Source organism: Rattus norvegicus, chromosome 17, assembly GCF_021556685.1.
Source record: "Rattus norvegicus strain SHRSP/BbbUtx chromosome 17, alternate assembly SHRSP_T2T, whole genome shotgun sequence".
Classification (NCBI taxonomy): Eukaryota; Metazoa; Chordata; class Mammalia; order Rodentia; family Muridae; genus Rattus; species Rattus norvegicus.
In genome coordinates this window covers 41,179,172-41,197,762 of record NC_141550.1, presented here as the reverse complement: position 1 = coordinate 41,197,762, position 18,591 = coordinate 41,179,172, and the positions used below count along the sequence as shown (strand labels likewise).

Genomic DNA, 18,591 nt, shown 5'->3' with positions numbered 1-18,591 from the left:
AGCATACGGCCAAATTCAAGGCCAACCTGGGCTACATAGTGAGATTGGAGTCAGCCTGAGCTACAGTGTGAGATTCTGTCTCAAAAAATTTTTTTAAATAATCATTAAAATACAAAAATGAGGTGACTAGGTAAAGCAATAGGTATTCTGACCTACAGCCACTCCTGATTACCACTCCTCATTTAAAAAGCAAGAATCCGCTACCCACTTCTAGATTCAATATGGCATCCAGTCCATAGTGTAGGTGATTAATTCGCCGTGACACATTGGTTTTCATGCTGATCATTGCTAGGAGGTAGCCTTGCAGTGGTCTCTCAGCCCCTGAGGGTGCTGAGCAGATCCCATCAGCACTGTGACTAAAAGCATATGATCTGATGTTGCTATGAAAGAGTGACCATGAGAGAAAAGGTCCCATGCCAGTCCTCTGCACATGTGTTTGCACGGCAGAGTGCAACACATCATGGAATCCTATCTATGTGGGACTTCCCATCCAATGACAGAGCCAACTGAATCTCAACCACGGATGGTCATGTTACTACCTTTGTAAATAACTCAGTGATACATTCCGGCGAAACACTCTAACACTAGAACTTGAAAGGCTTTTATTATTCTGATTTAATAACCAACCGTGACTTTTTAAATACTGTTTAAAGGAACACTAGGTGGCACTGTGAGAACATTAACATAAACCTGGACCACAAACCTAACTATAAAAACAGAAGGATTCTGTCACTCTGAAACAATTCATGTATCAGTCCCAAATATGTGGGAAGCCACTCTAGAATCCCCAACTTTTCACCAGTTAGCTGTTCATCACAGGAAAGTGATAATACTTCATTAGGAAAATAAAACATTTGCTGCTATAAATGTATAAAATATTTAGGCATCTGGCTCATGGTGGAGCTGAAATACTTTTTAGCACCCTGCATAGTGAAGGTCAATAACGTCTTCCTTACCACACCAGGAGGAGACAGTTACGTAGGCTCTCCTGTGTTTGGGCTATAGGTAGGGTGTGGTGGTGGGGTAGAAATTGTTGCATAGCAGAACTATGGCCAACAGCTGCAGAACCTTATGGGATGCAGAGTTTAATAAACAGCAGATGTTAAGAGGTAACACGAGAGCCCTATCTGCTGTGCAGGCCACCTTTTACTTCCTCCAAGTCAAGCCCCACTGGGGAGAACCATTTCCTTCTGATGCCTTGAGCACAAGAGATGCACTGCCTCCCTTCTCTGGGGAACTTTACCTAGAGCTCAGGACCATGCATACAACCTGAGCACATTTATCTTAGTAACCATTACAAGAATACATTCCGTTAAGAAGCTATAGAAGAAAATAGAATTCCAAAAAGGAATCTCAAAACAGTAATGCAGTCGAGTGGAGGTTGACAGATGAACTTGTGTAAAGCCCTGTGGGCGGGGCTCGATCTCTAGTACCACTAAGCTTAAAGGGAGGGAGAAAGGTAGGGAAACTATCTTGAAGCTGAATTTTGAGGAAACTCAACATTTTTCTTTTCCTTTTTCAAAAATTTCCTTTGGTGTGCTGGAGAATGAACTTGGGCCCCCACACAAGCCGGGCAAGCATTCTACCCCTAAGCTATATGCTCATCCTAGAGACCTAGCAACTTCTAAACTAATGAAGCTTCATAGCAGCTAATCAGTTCTATCAGAGACCCTGGCTTTTCCTTTTGAAATTTAAATGGGAATCTGGCAAAGGACTTTGAAGCCTGGAAAAAGCTTAAGCTATGAACTGCACAGGCCTCACCAGACCTGCAATGACTTTGCCTGCCACCTGTTCTTTGTCCCTTGTTCTGCCATCTCTAGCCATGTTCAGCATCTCTGCTCAGATTCACCTGAGCCAGCCCTGTCTGCGGACCAGTTCTTGCAGGCTTCTACCAAATGCACAGGGAAGCCACAGGTGGGGCATACCTTTAAAGTCCCTCAGCTCTCAAAAGTATAGCTCAGAGCTAGACAATAACCTCAAGGAAGGCACAGGGGACTGAACAAGGGGGATCGCCAAGGGTTTGGGGCCACCCAGTGCTACATAGAGAATCTGACACCAGCCTAGACCACAAAGTGAGTTTGAGGTGAGCCTGTGTTACTGTGTGAGACCCTGTCTCCAAGCAAATACCAGATTAAACAAACAAAGCTCCACCGAGGGCAGGGAAGACAAACTGGTGGTTCCAATCATTGGGAATAAATCTTTACGTGTTACATTTTTCTCTGTAAGGTTTATTTTTTGAGTGTTTTACTTGCACATGTATGCATGTGCCCCTCGTGTGTATTTGGTGCCCTTAAGGTGTATCTGGTCTCGTGGAACTGAAGTTACTGATGGGTCTAAACCACCAACTGTGTGCTGGGAACTGAACCAGGGTCCTCTATAAGAGCAACAAGTGCCCATAACCACAGAGCCATCTCTCCCGCATTTACATTTCTATCTAACCAACAAACTATTTTTCTGTACCTCTTTCTCCAATAAAAACAAAGAAGCAAACGTACAAATCCAAGCAAAGGGCCCCTTCCTCACCTTCTGCGCACATGCTGCTCTCCGCTCCTGTTTAGCCTTCATCTCCGCCAGCAGCCCGCTGCCCATCACCTGCACATAGCGCCGGCCACCCTGTGGGCTGCCCCTGCTGTCACTGCGCTCAGCCCTGCCAGCTTCCTCTGCTAGACCCTCCTCCAGGGGCTCCGGTGTCCTCATCTCCTCTGTGCGTTCTGGAGCACCATTGTGCTCAGCTGCCTTTATCTCCTTCCTGGCGGTATCCACTGGTGGGCTCCGGACTGCCCCTTTCGGGGAGGAGAGCTCTTCTGTCATCAGGACCGTGGGCGGCCGCTCAGATCTGGACCTGGATTTAATTAGGTTGAGAAAGCCACTTCTCCGAGAATCCCGTTTTTTCTTCTCATCTCCTTCTACGAGGTCGTGGGTATCTGAACAGCGCGTGGATGACCTCCTGCACCACAACCAAGACATAGAAATTGTTGGCTTGGTGGTGGAGACAAGTTCCATGAGGACTCAGTCAACGAACATGAAGGTGAGCACTGCATAAACAGGCACCTTCCGTACCATTTAAAAGGCTAAGTCTGGGCTTAGAAATATAAAAACTGAGGACCTTCCTCACAGCTACCAATGAGGAAAGTGAGCACACAGAGCAAATCCGAAGGAGTCGGGTAGAACTGAAGACAGCATTGTGCTCTGTAAACAGTAAAGGCTTAAGAGTGAACTGTCTTGGGCTGTCTTGGGACATAATTGGGCAATTGCCGTTTTAATTTAGGGGACACTGAAAAGGGCTTCCTTGACCATCATAATGATTAGGTAATTGGTGAAATCCAGTCTTTGGTGCTCCATCCTGGCAAATATTTGGATCTTTGCTTAAATGGAACACATTGCTGGAAGAAGCAACAAAAGACTCAAGGTCAGGGAGCTGGTGCAACACCCCTGACTCTAGCATTTGTGGGATGGAGTAAGAGGGTCAGAAATTCAAGGCCAGCCTCAGTTATATGAAGTTCAAGGTCAGTTGGACCACAAAACAAGACAGAATAAACTTAAATTTTGAGATACATTTTCAGGAAAAATAATAAAACTCGACAAGTGGGGAAACAAAATAGCAACTACAACAACAAAAACCCAAAACAAACAAAAAACAAACATAATGAGTGCCACAAGGGATCTGCCACTCAAAGTGGAGACGGGGGTCTCCCTGTAGCTTCTCAGAAACTCCATCAACTCTAGAGCCAAGGATAAATGCAAAAGGAATGACAACAAAAACCCCAAACTACACAGGCGAGAGTAGGAACACTGCTTGGAAGACCAATGTGCACAAAACAGCTTTGTGATCGGAGTGACTGAGACATAAACTAGGGATCCAGGAGCCACTGAACCCTCCGGGGCCGCGGATGGCAGAACAGGTGCTTCCAGAAGTGGACGTGCTTGGGAAGCTTGCGGCATGGGGAGGACTGGCTGAAAGCCGATTTACCAAATGTTATTTTCACTTTTCAAGCCACAGGGTCAACGATGCTTTTCTTTACACTAATAACATGTCCCATAATGCCTCACTGAAACTCATTTTCATAACAAAATGTAATTTAAAAAAATCACAACTTCTTGTGGGTCCCATTGATAGTTGATGAAAGGTGAGCTATATGATCCTTGCTCATAGAATCATGACCAGAATTCTGGGCTAACACCTTTTAAGAAAACAGATGTTACATATTACAAAGGTACACAGATTTTGCTCAAAGACAAGGGGAGAACAAGACTACTGGTCAGGAGAGGAAGTCATGGTGGATCAGATGGATCAGAACACTTGGTCCACATCCACTGCTCACACATTCCCCACTACTACTGTTCTAAGTTGAAGAGCTCAGCCGTGGCATCTGTAATTGCGGAGTCAGGACAGCATTCTTGATGTATTCATCAGCAGTGACTGTAGGCCAAGATAGCCTGTACTAAAATTCTTAAGTTTCTGAATGTGGCAATGTATTCCTGGAACTCCAACACGTGAGAGGCTGAGCCAGGAGGATGACTAAGAGTATAAATTTTCGAGACACCGCCTGGACCTGAAGGGAATGGGTCAATAGTTCTCGGCACCCAAATCCCGTGAGAGGGAGAGCTAAACCCTCAGAGAGGCAGACACGCCTGGGAAGCCAGAAGAGACTACACTCTGCCCACAAATCAGACTCCAGAGGAAAACACCTAACGCCACCTGGGAACCTGCTGCACAGGGGCTCTGGGAAAAGGCAGAACAGGCCCTCCTGGTTGCTGCGCTCACGGAGAGCTCAAAAGCAGCCCCCCCACGAGCAACTTGAGCTTCGGGACCACAGGTAAGATCAACTTTTCTGCTCCAAGCGACCTGCCTGGTGGACTCAGGACACACAGAGGCAAAATTCCTCTGGGACCAGACACTTCGGTTTTTAGCGGGATTCCCAACCTCGCAAATCCCGGCCCACAGCTCACTGCTCCCAAACCCCTTGGGAGAGAGAGCTCACCACCTGGACAGGTGGGCACTCCTGAGACTGCAGAGCGGGAGAGACCACGAATACTGCCCACCCCTGCCCACATCCCTGGCCCAAGAGGAAACTGTATACGGCCTCTGGGAACCAGAAGATAGGGGCACTCGAACGGCAGATCCCCTGCAGTCCAGACACCGCCTGGACCCGAAGGGAACGGGTCAACAGTTCTCTGCACCCAAATCCCTTGGGAGGGAGAGCTAAACCTTCAGAGGGGCAGAAATGCCTGGGAAGCCAGAAGAGACTACACTCTGCCCACATTTCTGACTCCAGAGGAAAACACATAACGCCATCTGGGACCCCAGTGCATGGGGGAGCACCTAAAGAAATGTTCAACATCTTTAGTCATAAGGGAAATGCAAATCAAAACAACCCTGAGATTTCACCTCCACCAGTGAGAATGGCTAAGATCAAAAACTCAGGTGACAACAAATGCTGGTGAGGATGTAGAGAACGAGGAACACTCCTCCATTGGTGGGATTGCAGACTGGTACAACCATTCTGGAAATCAGTCTGGAGGTTCCTCAGAAAATTGGACATTGAACTACCTGAGGACCCAGCTATACCTCTCGTGGGCATATACCCAAAAGATGCCCCAACATATAACAAAGACACATGCTCCACTATGTTCATAGCAGCCTTATTTATAATAGCCAGAAGCTGGAAAGAACCCAGATGCCCTTCAACAGAGGAATGGATACAGAAAATGTGGTACATCTACACAATGGAATATTACTCAGCTATCAAAAACAATGACTTTATGAAATTCATAGGCAAATGGATGGAACTGGAAGATATCATCCTGAGTGAAGTAACCCAATCACAGAAAAGCACACATGGTATGCACTCATTGATAAGTGGCTACTAGCCCAAATGCTTGAATTACCCTAGATGCACAAAACACATGAAACTCAAGAAGGATAACCAAAATGCGAATGCTTCACTCCTTCTTTAAAAGGGGAACAAGAATACCCATGGCAGGGAATAGGGAGGCAAAGTTTAGAACAGAGGCAGAAGGAACACCCATTCAGAGCCTGCCCCACATGTGGCCCATACATATACAGCCACCAAACTAGATAAGACGGATGAAGCAAAGAAGTGCAGGCCGACAGGAACCAGATGTAGATCTCTCCTGAGAGACACAGCCAGATTACAGCAAATACATAGGCGAATGCCAGCAGCAAACCACTGAACTGAGAACGGGACCCCTGTTGAAGGAATCAGAGAAAGGACTGGAAGATCTTGAAGGGGCTTGAGACCCCATATGAACAACAACGCCAACCAACCAGACCTTCCAGGGACTAAGCCACTACCCAAAGACTATACATGGACTGACCCTGGGCTCCAACCTCATAGATAGCATTGAATATCCTAGTAAGAGCACCAGTGGAAGGGGAAGCCCTTGGTCCTGCCAAGACTGAACCCCCAGTGAATGTGATTGTTGGGGGGAAGGTGGTAATGGGGGAGGTATGGGGAGGGGAACAGTCATATAGAAGGGGAGGAGGAGGGGTTGGGGGATGTTGGCCCGAAAACCGGGAAGGGGAATAACAATTGAAATGTTAATAAGAAATACTCAAGTTAATAAAGATAAAAAGAAAAAAAGAGTATAAATTTTCCCTGGGATACTTAGTAAATTCCAGACAAGCATGGGGTGCAGTGCCAAACTGTCTCAAAAATAAAACAGCAAAGCAAACGATAAAAAACAACAAACTCTAGAACAATAAAAGACTCTGAAGTGACAAGAAGAGAAAAAAGACCCGGGTAGCGATTGTGAACAGAATTTTGTCTGAAGTGGCAGCAATGCATTGGGAGGGAATTCTCCATCTTGCTCTGTCCGTGTTGGTGTTCCTAGTTCTGTAAGGTTGAAAATGTAGTCCTCTAATCCTTGAATTCTAGAACAGCCAAAACTCAAGCAAACCCTTGAAGGTTTATACTGCAGATTTGTATTGGGGGGGGGGGAGAAAAAAAGGAAAGGCAGGAAGCCAGCAATCAGCATGGATTAATTAGTGAGGACAAAGCACTATAAAAAAAAAAAAAAACTATCCAAGAATAAATGACATATCACTGGGTCTTTCTGCCAAGTTATGCTATGTTAAGCTGCAAGGCCAGTGTAAAAGACAACCAATAATTAGGTACTAAGGCTTATAAGTGTCTCTAAGCTCCGCTGCCATGGATATGAGACTCATTTCCACTGTGCCATCCTGTAGAGGCTAGATAAGACTCATCAATCCACAGCCTGGGCGAGCCCTTCCCTAGCTCTCCCGCCTGCCAGCCATTGACTATCAAGGTTTAATACATTCTGAACTTCATCTCCAAGGTGAAGCATTCTTCACAAACAATCCAAACTCAGATTGTGCTCTGGGAAGTATCAGCTTTTAGTTACAGATGGAATAACTTCAGAAAAATCATGTATAAAGACAGAAGGGTTTTAAGTTGAGATGTGGTTGAGGCAGGATCACAGAGCTCAGGCTGGCCTGGAATTCACTAGGCCACACTGTTTCCCAGGCTCACTTCAAACTTAAAGTAATTCTCCTTCCCCAAATCTCCTGAGTGCTAGGACTGTAAGCAAGTGCCACTATGCCCACCTCAAGTGAAAGTATCATTGACCTATCTTCTAAGGAAACAGCATCCTAGTGATAAGAAAACACAGAGGAATGTCTTCAGAGGACACATCCTTTATTTTTCTTGTTGTGATCCAATGCCCAAAGACAAAAGTTATTTAAGGAAGCAATGGTTTGCTTTGGCTCACAGTTCAAAGGTACAGTCCACAATAGAGGGACAGTCAAAGGTACAGTGTGAGTTGTGCATCTACAGGAAGGAGAGAGCATGCTCAGCTGGTTTTCTCCTTTCCCTGGAGTCTGGGACTAGATGCAATACAGCTGCCGGCAATCGGGCTGCATCTGCCCATCTCAAGGATCCTAATCTAGACAATCTCCCATAGGCATGCCCAGAGGCTGTCTGTGGACTAGGCAATTTAGAGCCTGTCAAACTGTCAATACCAACACAACAGGGTAAGTCAGAGGGCCCAGCATTACCTCTCCTGCCATTTTACTGCCCAAACTGCCAACAGATCAAATTATGAACAAGTTCAAAGGCTGCAATGTCAGTGTGTGATGCTCACTGCCCTGGAACAAAATCTTCCAGATGACTATGAGGAAAGCCCCTGGCCTAGCAGATATGTGGCTTGGATGTGATGGGTGGGCACAGGTATGGAACAGGTCCCACAATTCTTTGTTCAGTGGATCAGTGGCAAGAGCTTGAGAATTAGAATTTCTCACAAGTTCCCAGGCAGCACCAATGAAGAATAGGCAATAGTAAATCTCTTGTGAGACTGTGATGCCTAGATGCATTATAACCACTAGCTGTTTAACTGTGAATGAAATACTGTTTTTAATGAAATGACTGGAAACTTACTTGCAATCCATTTTAGTCACCTTCTTGGTGAAAAATTCATCTACACCTTCATCCACTCTGCCCATGAGGCCATTCTGTTCTCCATCATGGGGGATGATGTTGATGCTACAGACCTGAAAAGAAACATGACTTCACTCCATAGTTGACTCAATGTACCTTCACTCTTACTGGATTCAACAACCTTCCACACGGCCATGATTCATCACAATAGGGATCATGTGATTTACAGGACCTGGGGCCAGGTGTAGAACCATAGCCTAGGGAGGAAGAATTAGGCTTATAGACATGCTGAACATGGCACTGGTGATTGTGGGGCACAGGCTTTGACGACAGGCATGTTTAATGTGGTATAGCTATAGACGGGGATGGATAGGTTTCAGAGCAGTCTGTTAGTAGCCCTGGCTGGCCTGGATCTCATTATGTGGATCAGGCTATGCTGGCTTGCAGCAGTCTTCCTGCTTCTGCCTCACTAGTGCTGGGATTTCAGTCATGTATTACCACATCCACCCAGGAAACAGGCTTACAGAAGGCACTGTAAGCAGTGCCTCATGGGGGATTTGTATGACTGGACCAAATAGGCTGTGAAAAGTTCATGTTCGCAAAATGCTACAAAGGAAAACAATAACTATAATCCCAGGACTGGGGAGGCAGGGGAATACCTTAGGAGTAGTTTCTTCTAAATGCCTCACCAGTTATTCCTGCTTTGAGACAGAATTCATAGTTGGCCCCAGAGGTCTCCAATAGTATGGAAAGAGCAGAGGCTCCAGAGGTGGAAAGTACAAAGTGCAGCTTCCCTCAGGAGCAGCGGCTTATAGGCCTTGGTTGCACCTCCCAAGCCCTCTAACGCAGCCCTGTCATTTTAGAAACAAAGAACAGAGGAGACAGGTTGAGAAACACCCAGCATGGCTCGATACAACCCAGGAGGAATTTTCAAAGGCAGGGGTTGGAGAGAAGCTCCGGTGGACCTGTGCTGGGAAGCCCAGACTATGATAAATAGAATCAGGTCAGTGGAGTTCAAGCCCAAAGGCACATGCCGTTAGCTCATTTTCTAGCAAAAGGGAACGATGTGATGCGATTCAAGTCCCTTTTGTCAACCACAATCAGTATCAGATGCAAAGAGCAGCAGGACCATCGGAGAAGGAGCAGAGATCACCCTGCATAGGCAGGAGTACACTCGCCTCTGGAGTGTGCCAGCTTTCTCAGGTAAGTCCCTGATGCCATGCATCTCAGATGAATGTGGACTCTCTAACAGGTTAATGTACGAATGGCTAGAAGGTAAATGGGCCCTGTGAGGTAAAGGCAGTTCAGATAACCTCTTGTCTCCCTCACCAGTGATTGAGCAGAAAATATTCGGGGCATAGTAAACACCTAGAATTGTCTTCCTAACCCAGGAGGAGCCAGACAGAAGGAAGTGACGGCATGTGGGTCTGTTGGAGACGCTGACCAAATGTGCCCAGATAAAGCACTTCAGGAAGCTGAATGAGCACACACCTTCCATGCATGCCACCCACGGCAACAAAGAAAACCAACACCCAGAGGAAACCAGTCAGAAATATGTCAAGTGAAAGCAACACAGGAGAATGCTCAATGGGCCCAGGAGGCCCAGGAAAATTGAAAGGCAATGCTTTATGAGACAGTTACACATGGAGAAAAGGCATTGAAATCGAGCAGGAATGGAAGATGAAGGGATAAGGATGGTGGCCCATGCCTGTAATCCAATACTGAGAAGGGTAACTGGAGGACTGAGTTCTAGGCCAGCCTGAGCTGCATAGTGAACTCAAGGCTAGCCTGAAGCACCAAGCAAACAAAACCCCTACTGTGGACACCATTCTAGTAAATCCATTTTTAGTATGCATAGACATTATTGTCTGTTGGTTCTGTTCCTCCAGAGAACCCCAAGTAACACAGATGGAATGCTAACTGATGGTCAAAACACAAAACTGTCTTGTTCTCTTTTAGTCAGTGACTGTCCACCTCAGAGTCTACCCCAATACTCTCATGCCTTCTTAAGCATCTCCTAAGCCTGTTCCCACAAGTCTCCACCTGCTCTAAAGCTGAGAGTGCATAAGCTCGGATAGCTGGCACAAAGACTTCTGGGGATTCACCTGTCATTGTCTGTGAAGGTTCCAATGCGAATGGAAAATGTGTAAACTCACATATTTGAACACTTTACTTGATCCCCAGTTGGTGGCACTATTTAAGGTTATGGAACCTTTAGAAGGTGGAGGAAAGGACATGGGGTCTGAGAAGCCCTGTGGACACCTACCGCTGCTTGTGTAGGTTGCTGCTTCTTGTTCCTCTTGGGCCTTAACTTGGTGAAGTGTTCCAGTCTCCTGCCTTCCTCTGAGGGCAGCTCAGAGATCAAGCCCGAGCTTCGCTTCTCCTGCCGGACTGATGGGAAAGGCGGGTCTTCGATGTGAATCGGCACCTCTTCCAGGGCTTTATCAAGATCAAACTCCATTTCTGAAAGAAAACAGACCCCAAAGCAAAGGGTGATACAAAGAATGTGTTAGAAAATGCTTAAAGGCCAGGCCAGGCAGAGTACAACTGCAATCCCAGCTTTGGGGACGACGCTAAGGCAGGAGGAGGATTGCTGAGTTCAGACCAACCTGTGGTGCATACTCAGACCTTCTAAAAAATGGAACAATAATAAAAGGAAGGAAAGAAAGGAGGAAGACAGGAATAAGGGATGGAGGGATGGAAGAAGGGAAGGAGGGAGAGAAAAAGGGGGAAAGAAAGAACAGAGAGCCCAGTTCCAGCACCAGCAATAATAAAGTCCTGGGACTCTATACAAGAAACCTTTTGCTTTGTTCTGATTTTCAGACAGGGTCCCTGTAGCCAGCCTAGCTTGGAACTCACTGTGTACCCAGGCTGACCTCCAACTCGGGTCCATCCTCAGTCTCCCAAGTGCAAGGACGACAGGATGAGCAACCATCCCTGCCTCTGAGAGTAACTCTGGGTCAACTGCTCCTCACCACTTACCCAGATCTGCCTCACGCTACAGAGTGGGTCCCTGTAGAGACTGCGAACTCCTTGCTGGGATGTTTCCCAGTTGTAAGGAAATGGCTGGCATTGGTACCACACTCACCAAAGGCCCTGGAGACAGGCCGCAGCATTCGGCTGTGGATGCTCTTCCTCTTGGACTTAGGAGTCATCTGGCAATCAGATAGAGGCAACACTTAGGTAAGCAGGGAAATTTGTCTCTCAAACCCTAAGGTACCAGGGATCAGCTGGGTAAAACAGGTTCCAGTTTCACTACTTAATAACGACTCTGCTGTAGCAGCTGCTAGGTTGATTCAGGACATGCACCGACAAATTTCTAAATGTTTAGAACTTTCACAAGTCATTCAGCTGACTGCTCCTTTATCCTCCACCCCTAACCAGTTAAGAAATTCTATTCCCACAGCTGAAAAGAACAGGGAATGAAAATGTAACTCCAAGCCATACTCAAGAATGTCAAAATGGAGATAAAGAATCAGACTCAAAGACTGTAAAAAATCAGTCACAAAGCACTGAAAGAGATTATTCAGAACTGTAATTGTCGGTTGTCACAGCAACATTGGTGCAGACACACTGAATGCAACCTCTGTCTGTCACTTCAACGCTTTAGGTAGCTTAACTCTTTGTCTCTCAGTGTGTCATCAAAATTTTAGGACAGTGTGCCACCACTTAAAACTATCAGCTGGCACTTCTCAGCAAACGCCTTAGATCCTGCTAGAGTCCTTTAGAAAACAAAGCCCAGAGCAAAGTCAAACTTGAGAACACAGTCAAGCAATGAACCATTGGCCACAATTCACATCTGTCATCTAGTGGGCCTTCCACCACCACACGCGCTTGTCACCCAGTGTGAACCATCCACCACCACACACGCTTGTCACCCAATTTGGGTCATCTATCACCACTGGCACTGCCACCCAGTGTGGATGATCCACCACCACCCACAGATGTCTCCCTCAGAACATACATACAGGCTGAGGTTGGGAAGCACCTCAGGCATCCAATACACAGATAAACTTGAAGGTCATCATCAAGTCATGGGATAGATAATAAATGCTAATTAATCTGAGCTGTCAGAGGATTTGGGCCAGGATTGGAACCAGAGAAGGGGCTAGCCCAGTGATTTTCTTACTCGGCCATTGCTACCAATACAGATAATGGACTGCAGCTGTGTTTAAAACAGCACAATACTAACTTTATGTTTCATTTTTTTGTTCTCTTTTGGGGAGGGAGGAATAGGTAAGGATTTTGGAGACAAGTTCATACTAGGCTAGCCTCAAACTCACAATCTTTCTGCCTCAGACCCTTAAATATTAGGATTTTAGGCAGGTACCACTGCACCTGCTTTAAAAAACTGGTCCACACACAAATTAAGAGACAAATAAAGCTGAAAGAATGTTGCATACTTTGGCATAACAGTAATCAGCAAAAGCTTCCTCAAGTTCTACATTCTATAATGAATAAACTGGTTCACATGGGTCTGGAAAGGCAAACAACTCTTCAGTTTCAACTGTTACCTGACTTTTAATGAAAATACCCATTTGCTACTATTTAATGTTGGGAGAAAAGGGAGATTAAGCTGAGTGATGAGATTCCCACATATAACAGCTTTCCTGACAGGCCAGCGTGATTTGCTAGAGATGGCCAGACTGTGTGGGAAACTCACAGGTTGCATGGGAGCAGTGGAGTGGCCTTGGAAAGCAACTCACTTTTCAGACTAAGCAAACCTCCAACAGGGTCTATTTATAAGGAAAACCTCTAACAAAATTCTTCAGATAGATAGATAGATAGATAGATAGATAGATAGATAGATAGATAGATAGATAGAGAGATAGATAGATAGATAGATAGATAGATAATCTTACACACAATCTCAGTGTGAAAAGGATCTACAGGGAAGCCAGAAACCAGGCATATGGTATTCGCCCATGATTCCAGCACAGAAGGATCCCAAACTCAAGCCAGCTGGAACTTATAGGAAGTTTGAGAGGAGCCTTGACTACACAAGACCTTGTCTGAAATACACACAAAAACAAAAACAAAAACTAAGCTTGGGATAGAATTTCTTTCAAAGAATCATAACTTGGAAAGAAGTTTAAAATGCATGTGTGCAGGAGACCTGAAGATTTGTTTCCTTCTGGAATTGGTTTTAGAGAACATTCATGGATAAAAACAAGCAAGCAAGCAAACAAAAGAAGACAAACAAACAAACGAATAAAAACAAACAAGCAAGCCAACAAATAAACAAACAACCTAGGTCAGGTTCCTTCTCCTTAAACCCGTTATGGTAGATAACAAGTACATGTGAAATGTATCAAAATTGTGGCATTTTATATCAGTACACTAGCTTTAATATATGAAAAGGGATACATCCATAATTTCATGTGCAGATAAAGGATAGATAATATCTAGAAAACGAAACTCATTTGCAAACTTGGTGATGTGTAAAGAGAATATCTTGTGTATTGTGTGGATGCATCACATGTCAATTAAAAAACCTATAGGAAAGTGTAGTATAGAACACTTTATAGGACTTCCCAGAGGTAGAAAGAATTCTGGGACAGAGCCAGGCATGGGAGAGTCAACCCGGGTGTGACAAGATGGACACAGTAACCAACCACATGACAGAATAGAGATTAGAGTAAATGTGTTATAATACATTATAATCTAGTCAGAGAAGAGCCTAGCTATGTGATTAATGCATTTGTAAATATATTTTGAGTCCGAGTCTTATTTCTAGGAGCATGGGGCTGGAATGAAGAACCAGGACCAAACTTCTACAGTGACCTGACTGTAGTAAGTTGTTTAGCTTAGCCTAGATTTGGAAACACATTAAAACATAAAAGTCGCTGGGCATTTAAGTGGCTGACATGTATCAGAATGAAATTACTTTTCTTCTTCTTATTGTGTTTTCCAATATTTCAAAAGCCTGGTATAAAGTTCAAATATCAGGGGGAAATGCTGTCTAGTACATTTCATTGTGTTTCTACACTATCAATAACTAGTTTTGTTTTGTTTGGTTTGGTTTGATTTGGTTTGGTTTTTTTGAGACAGGGTTTCTTTGTGTAGCCTTGGCTGTACTAAAACTCGCTCTGTAGGCAGGCTGGGCTGGAACTCATAGAGATACACCAGCCTCTGCCTCCTGAGTTCTAGGATTAAGGGGAAAGCCACCACCACTCTACACATGAATGACCTAAGCTGAGAACTGCTAATTACATTTCCTACAAAAGTCTTTTGTTGATCTCACTATTTGTGTTAGCTCTCAAGTTTTGGCATACTTAAAAAGGGCCGATGGTTCCTGGCTAAAGGGAACTCAGCTGATTTTTATACCTGTTAACGAGAGTGTAACCAAGTGCTGAGTACTGCCTCAAGCCTGGGATCCCACCAAGCAAAGGGCTGAAGCAGCAGGACTGCTGCAGGTTTGAAGTCAAGAACTACAGACTAGACCCTACCTCAAAACAACGAAAGACTCTCCAAATGCCAGGGGCTTCACTCCTTTCTCTCAACCTCATCTCTTACAAGCTGGACCTTTTCTTTGCAATGCTTTATGGTTCTATTACATAGAACCTAAGGGAGGAGATGTAAGGACGGGCTGGTTCTCTGCACAAGAGCTGTTGTAGCAGCTTGTAGAAGCAAATAATCAGCTTCTCTAGACATCCATGTGTTTGTACTGCTTTTCCTCCTCACATCGGTTAGGCTGATAAACCGTGTCCTGGAAGTATGGACAACAGTGGTCCCTCTTAGAACTCTGAATGCTCTCCTCCCTTCGTCCTGAAAGGAAAGGGTTGATTCTTTGAGATTACACCTTAGTTCTCATCTGCTGTCTTTGGCCACTTGTCAATGGCTTAGCGACTTTCACAAACTGCTCATCAGATGAAGGGCACAGACAGCTGAAGCAGAAGGAGCAGGGCTAGCTTTAAGCCAAGACAGAACTAACTTTTAAAAATGTATCTTATGAGTAAGAAAAGGAAAAATATGCTAAATCTTCATTTTAAAATGCAATTTTAGGAGGAACCCCTAAATATAGACTCTCCCATCTTGACACCATAAAGTGCCAGTATGTCTGTACTGTGCTGTACATGTGAGCAGTATTCCATGGCTGGTTCCGAAGGGACCAAAAGCAGCGTGGTTATCAACATTACTTGGAAATCTCACTCATTGGTCTAATTTTTATAGTGAGTGTAAAACTATTATGCTTATAGCTCAAGAAAGATTTGTCCACTGTAAATTATGTAACCACAATTTACAAAATAATGATAGAACTTGGTCCTCAGCAGGTTTCCCTCTCTCAGACCCACTTTTGCAGGGGATCCCTAAGCATGCTGGTTTTTAAAAATGAGACAACTTGCTTGAATCACCATGAAGGTAGGATAAGGTAGTTTCCCTATTAAAAGCACTTTTTTTTGGTACCAAGTTTGCATAAAAGTGGTCTATAATGCTCTCATTCCAAGTTCAAAACCAAAATTATTTTCTTCTTTTTCTAAGGCAAAAGGACCCTCATAAAACAAATACTAGTTGAGAAGCAGATCAGAAAAATCCAACATGAGAAACAAATCATAATGCCAATTGTCTATAGTCCTGGGCCTGCCACTAGCAATATGACAGGAATGAAAAATACTTGGGCATTTTGCCCTTGAGTCTTAAGAACTACCTCCCTCCCCACAAAATGTGGCATCCTCCTCATCCAAGTTCTCTTACTCTCAGACATCCAGCTGGGGAGATTTTTCAATTCACCCCTTGGTTTATTTAAGACTGAACCATCTGGTAAACCCCAATCCCATCTCTAAATTGTTGCCTAGTTCATTCAGAATCTGCTAATGGAATGACAACATCTCCCGGGAGACCAGCCAGGCTATGCAGAAGCAAATGGAGCATGACGGTGCCAGCCAGCAATGCCAGGGACTGCAGTGCCACTGGAGGATACTTACACTTGTACAGCAGAGAGTCTCCATGCAGCAAAGGGAAAGAAAAAAATATGAATGGAGGAGAGACAAAGCAACAGCGTCACAAGAAAAAGGGAGGGAAAGCATTTACAAAGTGGAAAAAGCTAAAATACACAGAAAGCCATCGCAGCAAAGGAGCAGGGTGAGAGTGGTGCCAAGTTAACTGCACAAAGCATCAAGCCTAGCTTCTAATAAGCAGAAGCACACTTACAGCTTGAGAACTACAATGTTCTTACACACAGAGTTTAACTCTTTTTCTAAGTATGTCTCCAAATCCTCAGTGACATCATCAGCTGCCAGGGCACCCCATGGACAGAACACAGGACAGCTATTAGAAAACCCCCACACAGGAGTGTGAGGACTGGGTATCTTTTGGTAAACACAGATGTTTCCTGAAAGCCCATCTATATGCCTCTTAGCTCTTTGCTGCATTTCAGGAGATAAGAACTTGTAATTCTCTCGCTTAGTTATCAAAGCTTCTTACATGATGCTGGAATCTCACACAGTCAACCAGTCAAACTGCAACTAAATATTTCCTGGTGGGACTTAACATTTTACATTAAAACTCCACATCCATTGGTCATCATTAACAGCTGTTAACACATCTTATGATTTTTAATTTATTTTAAAAGGTGCACTTGAGTCATCAGAGTGTTTGAAAATAGCCTGAGGTGACAGAGAATCATTCTGAAGCTTCCAGAAGACATGCTGTGGAAGGCTTCCTACTCTGCCTCTCTGAGGCTGCCTTTTTCTTAGTTCTGTATTTTATGCTCAACATAAAATGAAATGAAACTACAGAGCTCCTCAGGCTATATGCGTAAACAGCGTGTGTCACTGCAGAGGACAGGGAGGATGTAAGTAACAGCCATTCCTCATGACGACCCGTGCCATCATGCACACAGAGAAAGGTTCTCAGGCAATATTGGGGGGAAAGCCTCACTCAGAATTCTAATTTCATACTCACTAAGCATTTTTCTTCAAACATTGTTCATTTTATGATCTATCAAGTGAGCGCACGCGCGCGCGCACACACACACACACACACACACACACACACACACACACTCTTTGCTAAGTGAAAGGAGAAAGAACAAAAATATATTTTCAAAACTTCAATTGCTATGCTTGTGTTACAAGCATATGCTTGTGTTACACATAAGCCCCTGGAGCATCCACAGACGTGTGATTATAGCTCTTAGTATGATGAATCAGTCTGATAGGTCATCGTAGGCTTTCTCTTTCTGAAAGCTTAATTCATCAAGACAAGTCCTCTGTCCCAATTACACACACCATGATCATAACAAGCAACACTGAATAGCCTTTTCCTTGGTTTATTTCCTAAAGTGACAGTCCCCATGAAGAAGGAAACCATGGTAACTGACAACTCAACAAGGTCACCATTCACTCTCATATCTCTACGTCTTTGGAACTCACTTAGGCTGACCTGATGTTACCATCTCTACACTGAGACTGGAAGGAGTTTTAAGGGGAAAGAGGCATCCAAGAAATGGGATCAAACTCTGGATCTCCCATTGGCTCAGTTAGGTAATCTGGATCAGTGCTTTTATAGTGTCAGGCTGGTTTTCTAGTTTAAAATAAATTATTATGAGGATTAAAAAAGATACAGACTATAAAGTGTTTACTACAGCACCAACATGCCATGTTGCACCATGCTAACCTCACTAGCTTCAGTGATTGGTCCTGACTGTGTGTGAATATCATCTTTTCCTCCTTTTCTTTACAAAGGGAAGACTAGGGTTGGGAGAGATTAAGTGAAAAGTAGATTTTTTTTTTAACTGAAAAATATCTGGAATGATCTAAAACCCCACTGTTGGGGAATGCATAAATGAAACAGACAGGAAACACTGGCTCATAGATGCAAGGGTAAATGATGCAACAGCAGCTAAAAACAGAAAACCATATAGAATGACATGATGAAATGTCACTGTTCACCAGAGTTTCAGAAAGATATACATTGGCATGCCAGCTATGTACATTCCAAAGTCAGCTAACTGCTCATGAACAGATGTATGTGTAACCGTGGAAAACTGTCCCTTCACACCATGATGGTGCCTATAGGAAGAGGAAGGAAAGAAAGATGGCTGGTCACAGTGGCTGTTATGCTATTTGTAATGCTTAAGATTATTCAAGATTCTACACAGATTCCAGAATACCTACTGTTTGCTGATTCCTCTTGGAGGAGAGGCAGAATGGCAGTAAGTAAAGTAAGTCCC

The 18,591-nt window shown here is 44.4% G+C and overlaps 1 protein-coding gene across 20 annotated transcripts in view; it reads right to left on the bottom strand.

Moving 5' to 3' along the window:
- The window catches only part of Carmil1 (capping protein regulator and myosin 1 linker 1), a 279,258-nt gene that overhangs the window by 14,901 nt on the left and 245,766 nt on the right, over window positions 1-18,591 (bottom strand). For all 20 annotated transcript variants that reach the window (XR_015640809.1, XR_015640810.1, XR_015640811.1 and 17 more), the window contains 4 exon segments: window positions 11,506-11,572; window positions 10,684-10,880; window positions 8,418-8,530; window positions 2,524-2,947 (listed from right to left, as the gene is read on the bottom strand). Coding sequence is in view for 17 of the 20 variants with exons in the window: in XM_087590622.1 (XP_087446748.1) it covers window positions 2,524-2,947; window positions 8,418-8,530; window positions 10,684-10,880; window positions 11,506-11,572 (801 nt within the window). In the remaining 3 variants the exon portion in view is untranslated.